Below are 22,880 nucleotides of genomic sequence, written 5' to 3'. Positions count from 1 at the left end.
ATAGAATAGCACTGATGGATTGTACTAATTGGATTATTCAGCTTGTTTATTTTTTGTCTGTTATGTTGTGTACTTGCCTCCATATGAAGGATCAATAAACCTATAAAAATATCTCCATTTATATCTTCTTGCAATGAATCTTCAGACATGTCAGCTGCCACCACTTTTACTACGGTGTCTCTGAATGGACAAAAACTTTGCTTGTGAAGCTTTAAATCTGTAGTAACAGCTTTGTCTGATAGGATCTAAAACAGGATCAGTGACGCTTTAAAAGCACCATGAAAGAAAACAGAACACATGTAGTTACCTGTAGTGCAGTAATCGCTGCAACTGGGGCCCCTGGACCCACTCACACATGAAAACATCTATGTCTGGAAGAAGTCTGGCCTCTGACAGCCATCATACATTCACTACATGCTACACCCATCTTTACGACTAGATATCAGTAATTCTACATTCTGGTCCTTTAACCCAGAAGAGCCCAACGTGACATATTTGTCACATACAGTTTCTGAGACATTTTGCTTCAGCCTATGGTAAAAACTTTGCTTAGAATCCTGTTGAACACAATCTTATACTTGTCTTCTGTTCCCTAATAGATACCCAGAAGCAGAAAACCACATTTTAATATTTTTAAACTATCACATGGTAATAAATGGTAGATACCCCCCCCCCCCCCCCCCCCCCCCCAAACAAAATTTAATTTTTTTTTTTTTTTTTTTTTGTTACATTTTATTAAAGGGCCAAATAAAGACCTCATATTGAAAAAAAATTGGACTTTTCTTACAATTTTTTCATGGGTCGGGTCTTTATGGGTTGAAGGGGTCTTTTTAAACTATGATATAGAATAGAATAGAACAGAAAAGAATAGAATAGAATAGAATAGAATAGAATAGAATAGAATAGAATAGAACAGAATAGGGGGCCTTCATTGTCATATTGAAGCAAAGATGCAACTTGTGCAAAAGGTTACTTGTAAAGAATGAACATTCGTGCAGCCAGTCAGTGATGTAATTGTGCTAGTCCCACATCTGCACCCCTGGCCCTGCGCTGTCCTACAATCACATTTCAATATTTGTGTTTTTATGTTGTTTTATTAGATTTTTTTGCTATTGTAGAAAGCTAGTTTTAACATTTGCTTAGTTGAGTGCTGAGCAAATGTTACATTAAAAATTCAGTTGCAGTAATAATTATAATAATAATAATAATAATAATTCTCAGTAGGTATCCCTGACTTAGGGTAATGGTACTCGTTGAACCTTCTTTCCTGTTCTCTCCAACTCCAGCTGGTCCGGGTGGCCGTCCTTAGAATATAATAAAAAGCCTTTATTGTCATTATACAGAGTACAATGAGATTTAAAAGCAGCTCCGTAAATGTGCACACATAGAAGTAACATTTTTTAGAAGTGTAAATAAAGAATACAATAAAAGAACACAATATAAATAGCAGCTATAAAAAGCACTCAAGACTCAAAATGAATGAATTGCATGTGTATGAGTAGATGTTGGTATTATTACAACAGCTTGGGGTAGTATGTGGGTAATCAGTGTAGTAGTCTGAATGTATTTAGTAATATAGAAATTACTATAAATGGTTAAAATGGTTCTGAATGGCACAGAGGGTTAATAAAGTTAAACTTTATTTTTAAATGTTGTTTGTGCAAATTTGTCTTTAAGACAAACCCTGTTGTGCTGTCAGAAGGAAGGGTACTGGTTGGGACCACTAGAGGGCAGGATTATACTGAATTTCAGCCACAGAAGAAGAGGCAGTGACCCGGATGTAAACAAAGATTTGGGACGCCATGTTTGATTGAGGGACAACCATCCTGCCGGATTAGTTAAGAGTTTCAAAAGTACTGCTGTGGTACCGGCTGTTCCGGTTCCATAGCTTATCTCTGAGCGGAGCGGCGGCTCCGGTCCTTGGTAAACTCTCCGGTAACGGCAGCGGGGCTGCGCGCCGTCATGCAGCGGAACAAAGAGCAGTTTATGGCGGTGGAAACTTTCTCCTCGCAGACGGAACTGATCATGGAGGTGGCGGTGGAGTATGCCGTTTCTGTCCTGCAGCGGCTGGGACAGGAGGAGACCGCCGGCGGCCACAACTGGGTGAGAAGTCGGTGTGTGCAGGGAGAGAGTCAGTCTGAGGGCCTTGGAGTTCCGGAGCGAAATCCCGCTGGTACTTCCGTGTTAGGCTAGATTAAGCTAGCTAGGGCTAGCTTAAAGAAACAACCCAACCCACCCTGTTCTTCCTCGTCTTTACTTCGTTCCCCCCACTTCCTCTTCCTCACACTCCGACAGAATCATAATCATCAGGGGCGAGGCTAGACGTGGGGAACTGTACTGGCGCCCAGGTCCCTATCACTCAGGATCTTTTTTGTTGTTGTTGTTATTGTTTTTTTTTTTTGTTTTGTTTGTTTTGTTTGTTTTTTCCAAATGTATAACAAAGATGTGCTGTGTTTATATAAAGAGCAATGTTATGTCCCATCTACGTCTCTTTGCTAACAGACTGATACTGCTGTGTCCAAATAACTGCTGCTGAAAACAAAACAATATAAATAATACTAAGCCTGCTTACACAATTACACATATTCTTTGTACAAATATTGTCAAAGACAACCAGCCCTCAGCCTACACAGGAGCCAGCCGGCCTTCGCCGTACGCAGCGTACGCAGCGTACGCAGACAGGGCTCCAAACTGGGACCAAACGGTCGTATTTTGTGACTAAAATGTGAGAAATGCGAGTGAATGTTTCATCTACTCTACAACGCTGATGAAACATCTAGCGGTCTTTTTCTTGTAGGAGTTATAACTGAATTTATTTAGTCGCTAACAACCTTCTGCTCCCTCTTCAGCCCTTTAGTTCACAGTAAAAACAAATTAGCTGCTGGTTTGCCTCAAACTAACTTCATACGAGAAAAAAGAGACAAACACCAACGAGAGAAGACGACAGCAATGAGTGTGTGAGCGGGACGAATGAACACTGTGATTGGTTTATGTGTGGAAAGAGGCGGGGTCTTGGGGGAATTTATTACCAACTCTGTCTTGGTGGCTGTATTTAGCGAGTTTTCAGACCCTTTAGCGGTTTTTCTGGTGTTATTGGAGACTTTTGGAGACGGAGGTGAATGAAGGGAGTTTATCTTCCCAACGAGGAGCGGTGCTGTGCAGACCCTCTCATAACGAGGCTTGGTCTTCTAGCAGCAGCAGCTGCATTCAGGAGGACGTTCCCCTCTGTTTCATGAGCAGGCTGGAAATGAAACGTAGAAGCTGCTGCTGGAGGATCCTGCTGTTTACCGTCACAGTAACGGCTGTTAATGAAGAGTGTGGAGGAAATATTTAAACATGCTCCAGACTCCTAATTTAAAAATAACTGAACTAAAAAATAAAGAAAATATTGACAGAATTATTTTATATATTTATTTTGCTGTTCTAAACATTTTAGGTTGTCTTTTTATCATGTTTGCCTTTCCATCCCTCTCTATGGCAGCATCCAAACTTATGTACCAGGGCTGATGATGCCTAGTTAGCGACTTGTAGGACAGCCATAGCTGCTGTTCTTACTGAGGAGTGGGAAACAGCAGCTGGAGGAGCATCAGTCCCTGAAGCTGTTTGTTACCAGGAACTACATGGACCAGTCGTACCAGGTCCTGTGGGGGAAGATGGGGACAAAGATGTCGTTCTGCTTCGACTACAGAAGTGAAAATCAAATCAAATCTGATTTGTATTGATAAGTTCTGTGTCTACTTGTTTTGTATTCGTGCGGACAGTAAGAATGTTTTTTTTATGTCAACTGCTGCACAAAAACTGTGAATTGTAAACATTGTCATTTCTGAATTTATCCTTCAGGTTTTATCACTGATAAAGTGAAAATGGAGGAAATGTGAATATTGCTAGCAAGGGCGATTTCAGGGTGCACCCCTAAATTTCTGCTTGCGCTCCTAAAAAATTTAAGTTGGGGGGCCCCTGTGCTCCTGGTAAAAACAGTTAGTCTGGAGCCCTGGCAGGAGCAGGCCACCTCTCGCCGTATGCAGCATATGCTGGAGCCAGCCAGCCCTGAAACCCTGAACTCAGGTTCTTTACATGCTGGCGCTGTACCACCACCTACCTTCTTGCAGGGGATCTGTGGGGTGTTTTAAAAACCTGGATCAGAGTTTGGTTTCTTCCCCTTCTGCAGGCTCAGCTGACCTCCGTATTGACTGCCATGTCCAGAGAGGCGTCTCGTAATATATGCAGCATTTTCAGAGAGCTGTACGGCAGTATGATGAGCGAAAACAAAGCTCTGAAGGACAAAGTCAGTCTCCTTGAGTGTGAAAAACCACAGAAACCCTGTGCATGCTCTGAGAACCAGGTGGTCCATGAAATTCAGGTGAGTTTCCACTCATCGCTCTAGGGGTGGGCCATTCACTATTTAACTGATTCATCACATGCAACATGTTGATTCAGTTACAGTTCGTAAATATTCAAAATCAATTATTTTCCTTAATAATTACATGACAGGAACTCAGCTGCAAAGTGTGGCCGGAACATAAGAGTGGCTTTTGCTGCCCAGAACACACTTTAGAGGGGACGGACCAGTCTTGACATCCTGCCACTCTGAAGTGCTTTAATAGCCACAGTCAGTTCACCAGATCAGTAATCGGATCATCTAATAAGGTCTTGGACTCTTCAGAAATAGTGGCATCTTCAAGCTTTCAAAGAAACTTTGGAATGTGGTGCATGAGTCAAGCTCAGAAGAATAAAATCGAGCTATAGAACATTTATAATTTTACAGCCATGCATGCTGTTTGACTCTTTGTGATAAATTGTGAGGCAGCTGCTCGTCTTACTGGCTTTGTCCCAGATTCATGAAATGTATGTCGAGATCTCCAGAGCATGTTCTCTGCTGCAGTGGTTGATAAGGAGTCAATTATTTTTCTCAAGCAGAAATTCCTTCAATAAGTCGGATGAGGGGGGCGTTTGTGTATGCCCGTTCAAATTGTAAAGTACGGGGAGTTATATCTGACATTTTGTTCTTAGTTTGTCTCTTATTATAAGGTTTATATGAAATTATTTGGCCTCTTAAAATACGCTTTTAGTGACTCCCATAGAGTGCTGCAGGAGGTGTCCGGAGAGGAATTAACCTCAACAAAGAATTCTGTTTGCTCAGCTATGAAGTTAACAAACTCCTCCTGGGACAATGCAACAGAAGCAAGTCTCCAGCGAGGTCCAGGAGTACTGTGTGCAAACCTCAAAGAGGTTGTGAGAGGGGAGTGGTCTGATATGACTACAGCGTTGCATAGACATGCTTCGGCTGAAGAAAATAATCTATTATCAACTAGAAAATAATCAATCCGGGAAAATGTCTGATGAACCTGAGAAAAAAGGCGTGGGTCCGAGCAGTGGGGTTCATGCTTCACTACAGATCTAAAAGAGCGTAGTCTTTAAGAAAAAAATTAATCACACGGGCAGATTTAGGTAGTTTGGAGGGCTTAGATGAGGACCGGTCCAACACTGGATCGAGGCAACAGTCGAAATAATATGACAGGAGTGTTACCAATAAGACCGATAACAACGATGTAGCGTACTACTAGGTAACAACCTGAGGGTCGCCATGATGTTTGAGGCGCTGAACAGGAGAGATTTATGAACCAGAACAGCCCTCTCGTCCTGCTTACTGAAGAGAGAGCGAGACCATCATGCTTCCCAACGTCTGCGTATCTTTGTATGATCCGACTTTTTTAAATGGGTTTCCTGCAGATACACCACTTTTACTTCCAGGCTATCAAGATGAGAGCGAACCTTATTAAGCTTGGTGGGTCTCCCCCGGCCCACGGACGTTCCAGCTAGCTAATGTTAACGTTCCTGTGGGGCTTTGTAACCTATTAATGCCATAAAATAGAGCTGTTATAATGATATGTCCTGACACCTGTTTATAATACAACCAAAATCATCTGAACTGTCTACGGAACAGCCATGAAGTGTGAACAGAACGGTGTGTGTACATCAGGTGGTGTTGGAGTATTCTCCACATCACAGCACAAGCCAAGCACTGTGTTCAAATATACCAGCGACATACAGCATCCGTCCCGCTGCTGGTAGTTTACCAAACCTACAGCGTTCCACAGGATTATAAGTGTGCCGTGCAACAAATGATGACAAGGAAGAAGGAGAGGGAGAAGCTCGCCTACTTGCTGTCCACCACATGTAAGAGCAGCAACGCTGGACCACAGCGTGAAGGTCCTTCAAGCAGCAAAGTCCAGCCGCTGTATTCATGTCTGGGGGAAGAGGATGTGGGTTGTGTCTCGTCCTTGGATTGGAGTTGTGTGTCTCGATGTTGATGAATATAATAATAATAATAATACATTTTATTTTAAAAAAGCGCCTTATCAAAGCACCCAAGGACACTGTACAAACATAAGACACTAAAAGTAAGCAAAACATTAAAAGCACAAAACAGAATAAGTGATAGAGGAAGGAAACACTGTGAAAGATGTATATGGACTTAGGGGGGATAAGACTGTCTGAACAGATGAGTTTTGAGTCTGGATTTGAAGAGAAGGAAGGAGTCCACTGTACGGAGATCAGGAGGGAGGGAATTCCAGAGATGAGGAGCCGAGCGACTAAACGCCCTGCTCCCATTGTTGCCAGACGTGCCGGGGGAACGGAAAGCTGATGGGTATGGGAGGAACGCAGTGTGCGGAAGGGGTGTGTGGATGAAAGGAGATCAGAGATGTAAGATGGAGCCATGTTATGGAGTGCCTTAAAAGTGATGATCAGTATTTTGTAGATGATCCTATGTTTGATGGGGAGCCAGTGGAGTTGTTGCAGATGGGAGTGATATGATGAGCAATGGGGGTCCGAGTGATAACACGTGCGGCAGAGTTTTGGAGGAGCTGCAGCTTCTGGAGGGACCTTATTGGGGAGGCCAAAAGAAGTGAATTGCAGTAGTCAATGCGGGATGTGATCAGGCTGTGAACAAGAATGGCAGTAGTTTGGGAAGTGGATGGAAGGACGGAGACGAGAAATATTACGTAGGTGGAAATAGGCGGACCGGGTGATGTTATTAATGTGAGACTGGAAGGACAATGTGCTGTCGAGGACGACACCCAAGCTCTTAACCTGAGGGGAGGGGAGGACAGTTGAGTTATCAAGAGTAATGAAACATTTATTGGCTTTGGATAGGGTGTGAGGTGTGCCTACCAAGAGACTTCCGTTTTAGAGCTGTTTAGTTTTAGAAAGTTGGATGAGAACCAAGACTGGATTTCTTCAAGACAGAGGGTGAAGGGCGGTTGGCGGGAGCGAGCAGATGGTTGAGGTTGAGAGGTAGAGCTGGGTGTCGTCCAGCGTAGCAGTGGAAATTGATATTATATTTACGAAGGATGTGGCCGAGTGGGAGTATGTAGATGATAAAAAGGAGGGGGGCCCAGTACAGAACCTTGGGGCACTCCAGCGGAAACGGGGTAGGAAATAGATTTATGAGATTTGAGTTGTATGAACTGTGTTCGATCAGAGAGATATGAAGTAAACCAGGCTATTGGGGTGTGAGTGATGCAAGAAAATGAGAGTCGACTTAGAAGAGTAGCGTGAGAAATGGTATCAAGGCTGCTGTGAGGTCCAGGAGAATGAGGATGGAAAGCAGTCCAGAGTCGGAAGCCATGAGTAGGTCATCAGAAATTTTGATAAGTGCAGTCTCGGTGCTGTGGAGGGGACGGAAGCCAGATTGAAACTGCTCATAAATATTGTTGGACAGCAGATGATTATGAAGTTGAGAGGCAACAGATTTTTCTAAAATTTTGGAAATGAAGGGGAGATTGGATATGGGACGAAGGTTGATGAAGTTGGTTGGGTCCAGGCCAGGTTTCGTCAAAATGGGCGTGACTGAGGCAGATTTGAGTGAAGAAGGGACCAAACCATAAGTCAATGAAGAATGGATGATTTTGGTAATGAGAGGCGCAAGTGAGGAGCAGCAGGATTTAACCAGGATGGAGGGAAGTGGATCAAGGTGACATGTGGAAGGTTTGGATTTATGGATAATGTCAGAGATGGTTTGGAGATGAAGTCCATTGTTAGGGCGGGATCCTTGAAAGTACGTTCCCTTATTCCCAGGAGAGTAACACGGAGTGTAGCCGGAAAATCGCAAGCCCGTTGGCTTCATCTATGGATGTCAGCTTCTTGTTCACGTCTCCAAAACGGCGCTCTTTTCCTCATCAACGGCCGTGGTGTAGTCAGGATAAATATGGAGCGTCTTCCCTCTGAAGCAGGCACTATTTCATCCCTCACATGTGTATGTAGTGCACACACAAGATAAACACACACAGGGGTCTCCAGGTTTGGTTTTGGACGTGGTGATCTGTGGGCTCTGTCCAGCAATGGGGCTTCGCTCAGGTTCAGGACATCTTTCAAAAGTATAGACACGAACTGTGTAGGCTGCCTGTTCTCCACCTTCCTCAACACCCATAAGCCAAATTATTTCCCCTGGAAGGCCTCCAAATCCTCCCACTTACCCACAGCTCCTTCACATCACCTTGAAGTTGAGAGATGGTGGCGCAGTCACCGGTATATTCGGCAGCTTTCTCCAGCTCCTTCAGTCGGGTAGCATGTGATGCTAATGAGGCCTGTATGCTGGTGATCGCCGTTGCCAGCTCGCTCCTCACGGAGTCTAATTTATGATCAGTACGCAGCGTCTGAATGGCGGCGCCAATCTTAGGCACAGAGAGTCTTGGAGGGAGGTGAGTGAGTCAGAGAACATCTGCTGTGTTAGCGAATTACTGCTAGTCGAGCCGTCGAGTGCAGCCGAGCTAGCCACTGCGGCCGAGCTAGCCACTGCGGCCGAGCTAGCCACTGCGGCCGACGGCGTGCTTGATTGAGCAGGGTTACGTTGTTGTTTTGCCGACTGGTTACGAGGATGGGAAGCCGCCATTGTTGTCTCAAAGCTGTTGTTTGGCATTTAAATGACTTCAAGACATAAAAGTTGATTGTTTTGACAGTTATACTGAGTTTACCAATATCAACCTTGTAGGAGCTTGTAAGAGATGAGGATGGATTCAATCAGTCCCTGAAGCTGGACTCATGGTCCAGTCCTGCAGGACTTCCTGATGACTTAGTCCGCTTCTCCCTCTCTGTGATGCTGCTGCACCAGCAGACCTCACCGTACAGGATGGCTGATCCACCACAGAGTCATAGAAGGTCCTCAGGAGCCCCCTTCACTCCAAAAGACCGCCGTCTCCTCAGAAGAAAAACCTGCACTGACCCTTCCTGTCCAGTGGTCTGTGGTGTGAGTCCAGTCCAGTTATGGTCTAGGTGAACACCCAGGTACTCAATGTCTGTTCCCTGGATGTTCACCGGTGAGGGGACAGCAGACCAGCATCTATATAAATCCATCACCATGTCCTTGGAGGTGGTTTTGCTGACACCAGTCCACGGAGTCCAGCATCAGTCCTCTGTACTCATCCACGTCGTGGTCCTCAGTGATCAGGTCTGACATGTTTAACATAAATAAAAGTGGATAAGTTTGTTTTGTTACTAGAATTAAGGGATATTGAATGATTAAAAGTATGGAGTAGGCCACGTGGTGAGGAAAAAAACCCTGAATGGGGAAAAAGAGGCATGAAAATCCTTATAATAGTTTAATAATTGAATCAAAGCATCCTGAATCATCACAGAATCGTGAGGAACCCAAGATTGCACACCTCTGCTTCCTCTCACATCACAACAGTGTTTGAATTTAAAGACAACCTGAACAGAACATTCACGTTTCTCTCTGCAGTCCAACCTTCTCCGTCACCCGACAGTCTGGCTGTGGCCTGGGCAGTCCTAGGCTCGGGACACCCCAGCGGCGGCACTCCAGGTCCCTGTGGTCATCTTCAGCCAGCCGCCGCTCCGCAGCCAATCACAGGCCAGAACACCCAGATCCGTCCAGGGAGCTGCAGGAGAAACCTGATCCGGCTGATGTTTCAGGCTGAATGTGGTTTTTAGGAAACAGTACAGATCCACACAGGATGTTGAAACCCAGTGAGCTTCCAGACACACCCTCACCTGAAGAAGAACAAGCTGCTGTAAGTCCACATCATTTCTGACCCGGTTCTGACTGGTTTTATGTTGAACTGGGTTTTATTTACTGATAATGCAGCTGCTGATCATTGTCTTTGATTATTGAGTCTTTGGGACGATCAGTGATCAGGATCAATTATCTGGACTGCTGATGATGTCAGACTGTGTTTTTTTTCCAGGCTACAGAGACCAGGATGGGAACCGAAGAGGAAAGACACAGCTCTGTGGTTGTCCTTGACAGCCAAACAGGTGAGACAGGTGAAACAGGTTATATGGTCATTTGGGACAGGCGGGACAGGTGATGCAGGCGGGGACAGGTGATGCAGCGGGACAGGTGATGCAAGTGGGACAGGTGATGCAGGTGGGACAGGTGAGACCTATGTGAGGTCCAGGTTCTCAGGAGGACCCGTCCCTCCATCGGGACCCGTTGAGGTCTACATGACGTGCTCCAAAGTTTACAGCTTGTGCTGATGTAGATTTGTGATGTGGTGTTTCATCACCGTTAACATGCCCAGCTCACTCTGGTACGTCCATACCTTTGGATGTCAGGAACGAAGCTCTGTGCTCAGATTATGTCGACATTTTAGAATTAATATAAGGAAACAAAGATGATTGACGCTCTCAAGTGACATAAATTATACCTTTTTGGTATTAAATATGGAAACAGGCTTCATATCTGTTACTTTCCGGTGTTCAGATATGAGATGGTCCTGATTGCAGAGAGTGAAGCTTGAACCTAAACTGTCATACAAAAGCAAAAAATGTGGGGAAAAAATCATAGAAATATCAGACCTGCCCGAGTAGGAAGTGAATTTCTAATTGGGTTAAAACAATTGAGGGTAGTGTTTACTAAAATTATCTTGGTGTTTTCATCAAATTCAAGTGCAAGGTAATCCTTAGAAACTAGAATTCAGCAATCTCATGTATTTCTTTGTATTATAAAATCATTAGGCAAGGCTAATTTATTTGTATAGCACATTTCATATACAAGACAATTCAAAGAGTTTTACACAAAACATACAAATATCAAAGCGAGGTGCAGAAAAAATACAAGTGTATTAGAAAAACAAAAATTAAAAAAAGATCAAATTAGTTACATAAAAACACAAAGAAAAAGCTCAGACAAAGAAATAAATTTAAGATTCCAGCTTAAAGAACCAGATCGCAGATCTGGACTCTAAAGAAAAAACTAGTCCATGCAGCAGAGAACAGGTGGGGGGGTGTCTTAACCTGGATCTAAATAAAATGAGTGTTTCAGCCTGATCTGAGGCTTTCTGGGAGTTTGTTCCAGACATGTGGAGGCATAGAAGCTGAATGCAGCTTCTCCATGTCTGGTTCTGACTCTGGAACTGATAAGAACCTGGATCCAGATGACTTGAGGGTTCTGGTAGGTTCATACTGGGGTCAAGAGGTCTCTGAAGGATGTTGGTCCTAAACCATTCAGATCTTTCTAGACCAGCAGCAGAACTTTAAACTCTATCCTCTGACGGACCAGCAGCCAGTGTAAAGACCTCAGAGCTGGACTGATGTGGTCCACTTTCTTGGTCTTAGTGAGGACTGGAGCAGCAGTGTTCTGGATCAGCTGCAGGTGTCTGACTGATGTTTTAGGTAGAACCTGTAAAAACACTGTTACAATAATCAAAGCCGACTAAAGATGGAAGCTGGACTAGTTTTTCCAGGTCCTGCTGAGACATCACATCTTTTACCCTTGATATGTTCTTAAGGTGATAGTAGGCTGGCTTTGTGGTTCCCTTCATGTGGTTCTCAAAGTTTAGGTCTGAGTCCATCATTACACCCAGATTTCTGGCCTGGTTGGTGGTTTTTAGGTCTGCGTCTATCACTACACCCAGATTTCTGGCCTGGTTGGTGGTTTTTAGGTCTGAGTCCATCACTACACCCAGATTTCTGGTCTGGTTGGTGGTTTTTAGGTCTGAGTCCATCACTTCACCCAGATTTCTGGCCTGGTTGGTGGTTTTTAGGTCTGAGTCCATCACTACACCCAGACTTCTGGTCTGGTTGGTGGTGTTTAGGTCTGAGTCCATCACTACACCCAGATTTCTGGCCTGGATGGTGGTTATTAGGTCTGAGTCCATCACTACACCCAGATTTCTGGCCTGGTTGGTGGTTTTTAGGGCTGAGTCCATCACTACACCCAGACTTCTGGCCTGGTTGGTGGTTTTTAGGTCTGAGTCCATCACTACACCCAGAATTCTGGTCTGGTTGGTGGTTTTTAGGTCTGAGTCCATCACTACACCCAGACTTCTGGCCTGGTTGGTGGTTTTTAGGTCTGAGTCCATCACTACACCCAGAATTCTGGTCTGGTTGGTGGTTTTTAGGTCTGAGTCCATCACTACACCCAGAATTCTGGTCTGGTTGGTGGTTTTAGGTCTGAGTCCATCCCTACACCCAGATTTCTGGTCTGGTTGGTGGTTTTTAGGTCTGAGTCTATCACTATATCCAGATTTCTGGCCTGGTTGGTGGTTTTTAGGTCTGAGTCCATCCCTACACCCAGATTTCTGGTCTGGTTGGTGGTTTTTAGGTCTGAGTCTATCACTATACCCAGATTTCTGGCCTGGTTGGTAGTTTTTAGGTCTGAGTCCATCACTACACCCAGAATTCTGGCCTGGTTGGTGGTTTTTAGGTCTGAGGTCCATCCCTACACCCAGATTTCTGGCCTGGATGGTGGGTTTTTAGGTCTGAGTCTATCACTATACCCAGATTTCTGGTCTGGTTGGTGGTTTTTAGGTCTGAGTCCATCACTACACTCAGATTTCTGGTCTGGTTGGTGGTTTTTAGGTCTGAGTCCATCACTACACCCAGATTTCTGGTCTGGTTGGTGGTTTTTAGGTGTATGGACTGAAGCTCTGTGGTGACCTTTAATCATTTCTCTTTGGCTCCAAAAACCATCACCTCAGTTTAGTTTTTGTTTAACTGAAGAAAGTTCAGACACATCCAGTTATTATCTCCTCAATACATTTACCAAGAGCCTGTACGGGGCCTCGGTCTCCTGGTGACATTGTAATATAAACCTGTGTGTCATCTGCGTAGCTATGGTAACTAATGTTGTTCTTTATGACCTGTGCCAGTGGGAGCATGTAGATGTTAAACAGAAGAGGCCCCAGGATGGATCCTTGGGGAACTCCACATGTAATTCTTGTCTGCTCAGATGTTAAGTTACCTATTGATATAAAGTACTTCCTGTTCTCTAAATAAGATTTAAACCAGTGTAGCACCAGAGAGGCCCACCCAGTTCTCCAGTCGGAAGTATATTTTGTGGTCGACTGTGTCAAATGCAGCACTGAGGTCCAGTAAGACTAAGACTGACAATTTTCCATCATTTGTATTGAAACATATGTCATTAATGACTTTGGTCAGAGTATCTCGGTGCTGTGGTGCTGTCTATAACCTTACTGGAAGACATCGTAGCAGTTTTGTGTTAAAAAGTCATTTAGTTGATGAAAAACGGCTTTTCCCATGATCTTACTTAGAAACAGAAGATCTGAGATTGGCCTGTAGTTGCTCATTTGTGCCTAGATTGTCCCTTTTTAGCAGAGGTTTGATTACAGCTGTTTTTAGAAGCTCTGGGAAGACGCCCCGAAATTAAAGGCCAGTTCACAATCTGGACCAGATCTGGCTTCCAGAGTCTTTGAGACCTTAGGCTCTTTCTGACTGTAGGAACCTTTTGCAGTTCCTATAACCTTTTCAGGTTCACGTTTTTTCTAGCATTCCGACATATAGGAACTAGGGACCAAAGCCCCCAGTTCCTATAACCATTTTAGCTCCTGCTCCGAGGCAGGGTCTGAAACAGGGTTCTATAGGAACCCTCATGACGTAGGTGTTTCGTGACTGGCAGCTACGCCCCTTGCAGATTTCCGCATTTTGTGTCCCCGCCACATTTAAAAAACACGGTTGCACATACGGACAAAAACAACAACAGAGCAAGCGATAAATGGACCGACGAGGAGGTCGAAGCTCTTCTGACCGTCTACGCCACAGAGGATTTTCAGAGAGGTTTTGAAGGTTTGCAGCGAAATATAAAAATATTCCTGACGATCAGCTCTCAGTCAGAGAACGCGAGATAACGCGAAGCAGCGCACGTAGAAAACTCACACAAGACTACAAATAAATTAAGGACCACGACAACCGGAGCGGGACGAACCGAAAAAAATCAGTAAATTGGACAGCTTGTACCACCGACATGTTTACTCGGGCAACGCCGCAGCAAATGACTCCTGCGTGCGGCAGGAAAAGCCAGTGTGATATGCAGCATATACACACATATAAATAGTTATTTTTGCTCTGCTGTATTTACTATAAAAAAATAAATGACTTTATAAAGAGTCTGAAGTATTCAGTTTGTGTCTGTTAGATGTGCTTTGGCCACATCTATAAAATATTAGCTAATAAAAATATTGAGTAGTTATTAACTTATCACAAGCTATGAAATATTAGCTAATAAAAATATTGAGTAGTTATTAACTTATCACAGCTATAAAATATTAGCTAATAAAAATATTGAGTAGTTATTAACTTATCACATCTATAAAATATTAGCTAATAAAAATATGAGTAGATATTAACTTAACACAGCTATGAAATATTAAATAATCCATCTTTGGTCGCTACATTTTAAGTCTTATCCCTGGGTGTAAATTACATTAGTTTATCAACTTTATAATATGCTCCATATCACAGAACGAAGTTTGTCATGTTTAACCAAGATCTGACACAAATTACACACCTGTAAACATTTCACCACCCTTTTTATATTTTACCTTCATCTACGCTAAATCTGTGTGAGTATGTCCTCATAATTCTAAACCATAACTCAGTCACAACCAACCCTTCACTGACGGATTACTCCTCCACCTTTCTACTGATGAGTCCATAAAACACACAAAGCTTAAAGGTGATGAGATCTTTATTTTACACATAACACACACACACCAAAAAAAAAAGCATAAAAAAATGAAATGATGCATTTTCTATGGAACATTTTCTCTTTAAATGTGTACATCATGTATACATGTATGTTCTGTCTGTGGAACATCCAGAACATGATGCTTATTATGAAGAGGTGTGTAGTGATTAGCTGGAAGGCAGGAGGTAAAGCATCCAGGCTGTTCTCCATCTCCCTTCAGTACCTGCAGCAGGTGGTTGTGTCCATCCTCTCCAGTGCAGCTTCAGGAGGCCACAGATGTATTGAAATGTCTCCCTGGACAAACAGAAATTCTCTGTCCACTGCTCATCGGTAAAATTGAGAACAACCTTTTCCCACTAGTTATCAGCTTTGCATCCGGACCAGCCGGGACGGTGAGGAGTTCAATGAACTGCAGCAACGTCTGAAACGCAGAACCACGAGTTACAATAAACCCGCTGTCTGAAATATTTACTTTATTCTATAACAAGAGCTGCTGTAACAAGTGAATTTTCTCCACTGTGAGATAATAAAGTCTAATCTAATCTAATCTAATCTAATCTAATCTAATCTGCTCAACACAGACAGTAGAAAACCGTCTGAAATGTTTACTCATAAGACACGTATACAATCGGCGCAATGTTTAATAAGTTAAACTTACACGTCGTCTCCTTTGTCTGCGGCGGATCTCCTGCCGCTGGATTCTTCATCTTCTGACTTTCAGGAGCCTTCCAGCCTCGACGTGAGACGCCTGGTTGTATCGTCCATCAGTAACATCTCCATCAAGCAGAGCATGAACACGACGATCTCTTCCTTCTCCATGTTAGCTTGCCGTGTTGTTTTGTTTTTAGCGGGTTTTGTTTTGTTGTTATGTGGCACTAAAGTCACACGTCACTGTCGCAGACGTATGCATCACATCGGTCCCGCTTCCGCCCCCAAGTAATGTGCGAATGCAACATGAAACAGTTCCCCTGGAGAAGGTAGTTCCTAGAAACTAGGACAGTTATTAGAACTGCGTTCTTAGAACTTCTCTGTCGGAATGCGCCTCTTTTTGAAGAAACCTGTGGGCAGGACGTCCAAGCAGCAAGAGGAGTTCAGCTGATGTAAGATGTCGTCCAGATCTTTGCTGTTAATGGATTAAACTGTGTCATGGTGGTTAAACTGGTTTTCATGGACCAGTATGTCTCCTGAACCTGCTGCTGATGAACCTGCTACTGGTCTGATATTCTGGATTTAGTCTGTGAAGAATTTGGCGAACTCATTGCAACCTTGGTGGAATAAAGTTCAGGTGCTACTGACACAGGAGGGTTTGTTATCCTGTCTACAGCAGCCAATAAGACCCGAGTTTTATGACAGGTTTCTGTAATAACGTCAGAGAAACAGGACTTCCTGCTTTCCTCAGGTGGTAAATTGTAAGAGTGAAGTTTCTCTTTATTCATGCCATAATAAACCTGTAGATGTGTTTTTCTCCATCTGCGCTTGGCTTTCCTACACTTTCCATTATTCATCAGTGTGGAATCTCTCCATGGAGACTTTTTCTTCCCAGAGACAACCTTCACCTTAACAGGAGCAACAGCATCCATAATATTTAACATGTTAGCATTAAAACTAGCAGCAAGTTCATTGGCTGAAGCCCCTGACAGGGCAGGTGTTAAAGAGAAGACCTGGTTAAACATCCCACTCGTGTTTTCAGTTATACACCGTTTTGTGATCACCTCCATTGAGACATTAGTGTGAACAGGAATCGTACTCTCAAAGAAAACACAGTAATGATCAGACAGGCCCACATCACACACAGTAACTATGGAAACGTCCAAACCATTCCACACCAGTAAATCTAGAGTGTGGGCTCTGTTGTTGTCTACGTGGATGTTTAAATCGGCAACAATAACTACACAGTCAAAATCTCCAGAGATTGTAGCAGCAGGTCACTAAAACCATCATGAAACACTGCGCAGTGTCCTTTAGGTCTATAGAAATTTAGATGTATTATTTTATAATAAGCTTTTAACTGAAGAGCCACGTATTCAAAAGGAGTAAAACTTCCAAGAGATAACTGCTTCCACTGGAATGATTCATTTGGGGGGTAGATCTGAGTCCATCATGGACCGGTCCATCATCTCTTTAGTGAATTTTGGGGGGGAATGCAGAGTATGGGCGACAATGACTTGTTTGGGGTTTGGTGGGGTGAAGTGTCACCGTCCTGCTTGTAATGCTGTTGAGGGCACTGGGACAAATAAAGATCCTCCTTTTTGTTTTCCACTGATGTGTCGGTTTTTCGAGGCATAGTGCAGCTCCTCACTCTGGGTTTCCACTGGGTTTTGTTTGGTCTATCTTATGAGATAACTGTATCTCAGTCTTGGCACTGAATACAGAGGGATGATGCAGGAAGTGGAAAAGGTTGGAGGTGAAAAAGTTTCACCCCTGACTTTTTATTATTATAAATTGTTCCAGGTATCCTCTGTTTTCTGATTTGTTCCTATTTCTTCTGAACAGCACTTTCAGTATTTCACTGCTGTGGATAGTTTTTCAGCCATGCTGAAATATGCCGAGTTTCCAGGTAACAGCTCGTCACCTTGTTGCTGCTAAAACCCTATTTTCTGTCTGTCAAATTTTATCTTTGGCTCAAAGGGGTTTATTTAGTCTTCTTTCTTTAAATATGCAGATAAAACAGGTTTTAGGTAGTTTTTACCTCCATGTGTTTGGCCTGGCATCAGCATTCTTCCTCAGAAAAGGCACCTGACCACTGTGATGTGTCGTTTATCAGCTACTCTCCTGGGCATGCCAAGGACCTGACAGATCCAACAGGTTGGCCACGCCCCCTGCCGTCCAAGCTGTGTGAGAGCATAAAGGCTCCCTCATCCAGTTTATGGTGTACTTGGCCCACTTTCTGATTTCCATTCCCTCATTTGATCCATTTTCTGTGAGATGGGTTAAAATGGGGGCATCTCATCTTGGCTGTTTTTCACTTATGAAACTAAAGAAATGGGAACAAATGTCGTCTTTTGTGATGGGCTGCTAGTACCAGTGTCCTCAGCTCAACACAGCAAGTATAGGTGGCAGCACTGATTTTAGACATTTTCACATGTGAAGAGTGGACACTTCATCCACCTTTATGATGGTCTTTCATTCTTTCTCCCATTGTGCTGCAGCCCTGAGAGAGGAAGAGCAAAAGGAGCAGGAGAGGAGGAAGGAGGAGGGAGCTGTACAAGGAGAAGAGGTTCTTCTGTGAGCTCTGTAGTAAAGGCTTCCATCAGAAACATCAGCTGTCGAAGCACATGGGCGTGGCCACCTGAAGCCGTTCCCCTGCAGCTCCTGTGATAAGGGTTTCCTACAAGGCGCAGACGCTGCAGAAACACCAGCTGAGCCACCAGCTGAGAAGACGCCCAGGAGGGTGACCCCGACAAGCTGCTACACTGCGACAAATGCGACAGGACGTTCAGGCTACGGCGGCAGCTCAGAGTCCACCAAGCCTTCCACCGGCTGGAGAAGATGCCGCTGAAGTGCCATGACCTGTGACCCGAACCTTCACCTCCAACAGTGCACTCAGATATCATGAGGTGTCACATGCCAAAGTCAAGCCCTTCATGTGCGACGTCTGCGGGAAGAGTTTCACCCGGAAGAAGAGCCTCAAAGAGCACCAGGACAGTCCACACGTGCCGGGCCCGGCCGTACGCCTGCCAGACCTGCAGCAAAAGATTTTCAACAGCCAGCAACCTGCGCGTCCATAAGAGGTCACAACTCAGACGGCGGCCATACAAGTGCAGTGAATGTGACAAAGCCTTCAAGTGCAGGATGGGGTTGTTGCAGCACCGAGTGGTTCACTCCGGAGAAAAACCCTTCACCTGCCATACCTGTGGCCTGAGTTTCGGACTCAAATACAACCTACAAAGACACCTGCGCCTTCACAGTGGCGAGAAGCCCTTCAGGTAAAGTAAGAATGACCGTTTGATCAGAAGGACTGTTACTGATTACAAGTCAGAGCAATCCATTAGAATCAGCGTTAGCCATCGTAGAGTCAAGTTTAGCCATCAGAGAGTCAGTTATCCATCAGAGAGTATGTTAGCCACCAGAGAGTCAGAGTTAGCCACCAGAGAGTCAGAGTTTAGCCACCAGAGAGTCAGAGTTAGCCACCAGAGTCAGAGTTAACCCACCAGAGAGTCAAGTTAACCACCAGAGTCAGAGTTAGCCACCAGAGAGTCAGAGTTAGCCACCAGAGAGTCAGTGTTAGCCACCAGAGAGTCAGAGTTAGCCACCAGAGAGTCAGAGTTAGCCACCAGAGAGTCAGAGTTAGCCACCAGGAGTCAGATGTTAACCACCAGAGCGTCAGAGTTAACCACCAGAGTCAGAGTTAGCCACCAGAGAGTCCGAGTTTACCCACCAGAGAGTCAGAATTAACCACCAGAGTCAGAGTTAGCCACCAGAGAGTCAGAGTTAGCCACCAGAGAGTCAGAGTTAGCTACCAGAGAGTCAGAGTTAGCCACCAGTGTTAGAGTTAGCCACCAGAGAGTCAGAGTTAGCCACCAGAGAGTCAGAGTTAGCCCACCAGAGAGTCAGAGTTAGCCACCAGAGAGTCAGAGTTAGCCACCAGAGAGTCAGAGTTAGCCACCAGAGTCAGAGTTAGCCACCAGAGAGTCAGGAGTTAGCCACCAGAGAGTCAGAGTTTAGCCACCGAGAGTCAGAGTTAGCCACCAGAGTCAGAGTTAGCCACCAGAGAGTCAGAGTTAGCCACCAGAGAGTCAGAGTTAACCACCAGAGAGTCAGAGTTAGCCACCAGAGAGTCAGAGTTAACCACCGAGAGTCAGAGTTAACCACCAGAGAGTCAGAGTTAACCACCAGAGTGTCAGAGTTTACCATCTGAGTTAGAGTTAGCATCAGAGTCAGAGTTAACCATCAGAGAATCAGTTAACCATCAGAGAGTAAGTTAGTAATCAAAGAGTCAGAGTTAACCATCTGAGGTAGAGTTAGCAATCAGAGATAGTTAGCCATCAGTGAGTTTTTTTTTTCACCCTGTCCTGTCCAGCATCATAGCAAGCAAAAGTATAATCTGGTTGCTGTATCGTGCTGAATAAATTTGCTCTGCCAAGGGGAGGCTTAAGGCTCCTCTCGATATTCTGATTCATTTATTTATTTATTTACTTTGAATCAGTGGAATTGATGTTATCTTGCTGGACCTGACCGGAGGGGACAGAAAAGATGGAAGACCGAAAAAAAGAAGCAAAAGGAAAGAAGAAAGGAGACAAAAAGATCACAGACAGAAGGAAACTACTTCAATCCACACCATTACCAGACAACAAACTGTTACACCTGTACATGAACACACCAGAAAATTTCTACAACTTTACTGAAAAACAGAGCTGCTAGTCATTAAGATTCTTAAATAATAACCAAATCAAAAAGACATAACAGCGACCGATTACTAACTCACAGGAAAAATAAAAGAATTATGTCTTAGTATATAAACCCACTGGACAACTCGGTGACTGTGTCAGCATGAAGAGGATGATGAAGAGTGGTGAGTGAGATCATGGAAATGCGACCACGCCTCCACGGAGGTCAGAGGCAGAACCAGGGCCAGAGACTCAGCAGCAGCCCCGGAGCACCAACCCAAGCCACCCCACCAACGAAGACAACTCCAGCCCCACCCGAAGGGCGGCAGAGGAGAGCCCCAGCAAGAGCCCCCACGGTCTTGGGGCACAGGTCCCAGTGGGCCAGATCGGCAGCTACCGGCCCCCTCCCCCCCAAAGGTAGAGGGTCCCCACCATGCCTAGGAGAACAAGGCCCCCCCTACAGAACCACCTGGTGAGGGCACAGCACACACCACGATGTTCCAGCCGCACACCACAGGAACCAGGGCGCCATTGACCCCCCTCCCCCACCCTCCATCTACTGCAATCTCACGACCCCATATAACCCACACTACACACCCTAGCCCTGCCCTTTACCCATAAGCACTCACTATCACACAGTCACATCACACACAACCCACCCATCATGTCCCGTGGCGGACACCCCAGGCGGACCAGAGGACAGCGAGCCCCAAGCATGGTCCAGATCCATGGTGCACCACACCAGGCCCACCCAGGCCTCCCCCAACAGGATCATGGTCATCCCTTCCCACCCCACCTACTCACCTGTAATCTTGCACCTCACACTCATCCTAGCACATGCATACACACACACAAACATACCCTCACACCCATACACACATCATCTACAGCATAAACACACACACAACATTCAAATGTCCCTGTCTCACACCCCAGCACCTCCCCCTATAATCTCCAAAACCCACTAAGCCCCCCTTCAAACTCTTACACCCCTCCTGCCCCCGGGCCATACCCGGGGTCCCAGGGTGGCAACCAGACACCAGGGCATGCACCTACCAACCCACACCATGGCAGCACATCCAGGCAGGCCCAGACCCCCCAGCATAAACAGTCCCCTCCACACCCAAGAGAGGGTGGCCACCCACAGGCACCAGAACCCAGAACTCCCACCCAGCCCACCCCAGAATAGCCCGGCCCAGGGCCAACCCCCACCGACCTAGGCACCACCAGTGGCCTCACCCCCCTCCACGAGGCGATCCCAACCATTTTCCAACCCCCAAAGCAACGAGGTCCCAGTCCTCCACCTACACTAAGTGATGGAGCTAAGCACAGGGGACCAGAGGGAATGAGATTCAGCTAAATAGTTCTTTGAGGAGGCAGACAGTTGTCTCACTATCTGATGTGGTCAACTAAGAAACTGCTGAATATACAGATTATTTTTGGTTTTCCAGTTTTACAAGGATAGTTTTCTGTGTGATGTATAAGATCATGAGGATCATGTGTGGAGAATTAATTACCATAATAATATCACCCAAGGTCACCTAGCAGACATAGTGCGGGGATTGTAGCAATATTACATTTTAACCATGTTGACATGTCCACACATACTGAAGCCAGAACCTGGACGGCACAGGTCGTGTGCAGGACCACAAGGCATGGAGGTAGTTATCTGGTGTGTTTTCATTGGTGCAAGTGTGTGCAGATGTTTGATTGTGACAGACCCATCCTGAACATCCTTTGTCCTGTATATGAGTTCTATGCAGAATTTTGATTGTATAGTTGCATATTTGAATTTTTAGTCATTTTAAAGGTGTTTAAACATATTTGTGACCATTTATCTCTTATTAAGTTACTGGATAAGTCACCCTCCCATTTTGAAGTTGGAAGACAGACTGAGTCTTCTAGTTTAGAGTCAGAGTTAGCTATCAGAGATCAGATGAGTGTTTTAAGTTTGTTGTCTCCTCCTCCTCACCTGTTTTCTCCCTCAGGTGTGATCAGTGCGGGGAGGGCTTCTCAGGGACCTGGGCTCTGAAGACCCACATGCTGGTTCATGGTGTGGAGAAGCCATTCATGTGTGATCTATGTGGGAAAACCTTTTTCTATAACTGTCAGCTGCAGAAACACCAGCAGCTGGTTCACAGGGGTCCAGACTGCAGGAAGTCTGGAGCAGGGCCAGCCAAACGGCGGTCAGCCGGAATCAAACCGTTCAGTTGTAAAATCTGTCTGAAGAATTTCAGCAGCAGCAGCACACTGAGGACACACGAGAAGAGCCACAACCAGAACAAAGAGTTTACCTGTGACACCTGTGGAAAGGACTTCCACCTACGCCACCTGTACCTTTACCACCTGCGACATCACAGCGGCGACCGTCCACATGTTTGTAGCATCTGTAAACAAGAGCTTCCTGCTGGCATCACAGCTGAAAGCAGCACGAGCTGCTGCACACTGGAGTCAAACCTCATCACTGCGAGCAGTGTGGAAAGGAGTTCAGGACGCCGCAGAACTACCACCGCCACCTGCTAATCCACACCGGAGAGAAACCGTACCAGTGCAGCGTGTGCAGTCGCAAGTTCAGGCAGTCCAACCAGCTCAAGTCTCACATGCAGATC

The 22,880-nt window shown here is 45.2% G+C and overlaps 1 protein-coding gene across 3 annotated transcripts in view; it reads left to right on the top strand.

Annotated features, from left to right (window-relative positions):
- The first annotated feature begins 1,692 nt into the window (after window positions 1-1,692).
- Window positions 1,693-22,880, top strand: part of LOC121646454 (gastrula zinc finger protein XlCGF7.1-like) — a 21,695-nt gene continuing 507 nt past the window's right edge. The window contains exons 1-6 of one of the 3 annotated variants that reach the window (XM_041995417.1): window positions 1,768-2,103; window positions 4,169-4,360; window positions 9,740-10,028; window positions 10,203-10,272; window positions 18,094-18,870; window positions 22,260-22,871. In XM_041995417.1, coding sequence (XP_041851351.1) covers window positions 18,497-18,870; window positions 22,260-22,794 — 909 coding nt within the window. In that variant the 5' untranslated portion in view covers window positions 1,768-2,103; window positions 4,169-4,360; window positions 9,740-10,028; window positions 10,203-10,272; window positions 18,094-18,496 and the 3' untranslated portion in view covers window positions 22,795-22,871. Of the gene's footprint in view, window positions 2,104-3,670; window positions 3,691-4,168; window positions 4,361-9,739; window positions 10,029-10,202; window positions 10,273-17,466; window positions 17,497-18,093; window positions 18,871-22,259; window positions 22,872-22,880 lie in introns of those variants that run through there. The other 2 variants (XM_041995418.1, XM_041995419.1) reach the window with 2 other exon arrangements.

This window comes from Melanotaenia boesemani, chromosome 9 (assembly GCF_017639745.1).
Source record: "Melanotaenia boesemani isolate fMelBoe1 chromosome 9, fMelBoe1.pri, whole genome shotgun sequence".
In the NCBI taxonomy this organism is placed as follows: domain Eukaryota; kingdom Metazoa; phylum Chordata; class Actinopteri; order Atheriniformes; family Melanotaeniidae; genus Melanotaenia; species Melanotaenia boesemani.
Note: the sequence above shows the minus strand (reverse complement) of the source record. Positions and strands in the feature narration are given on the sequence as shown.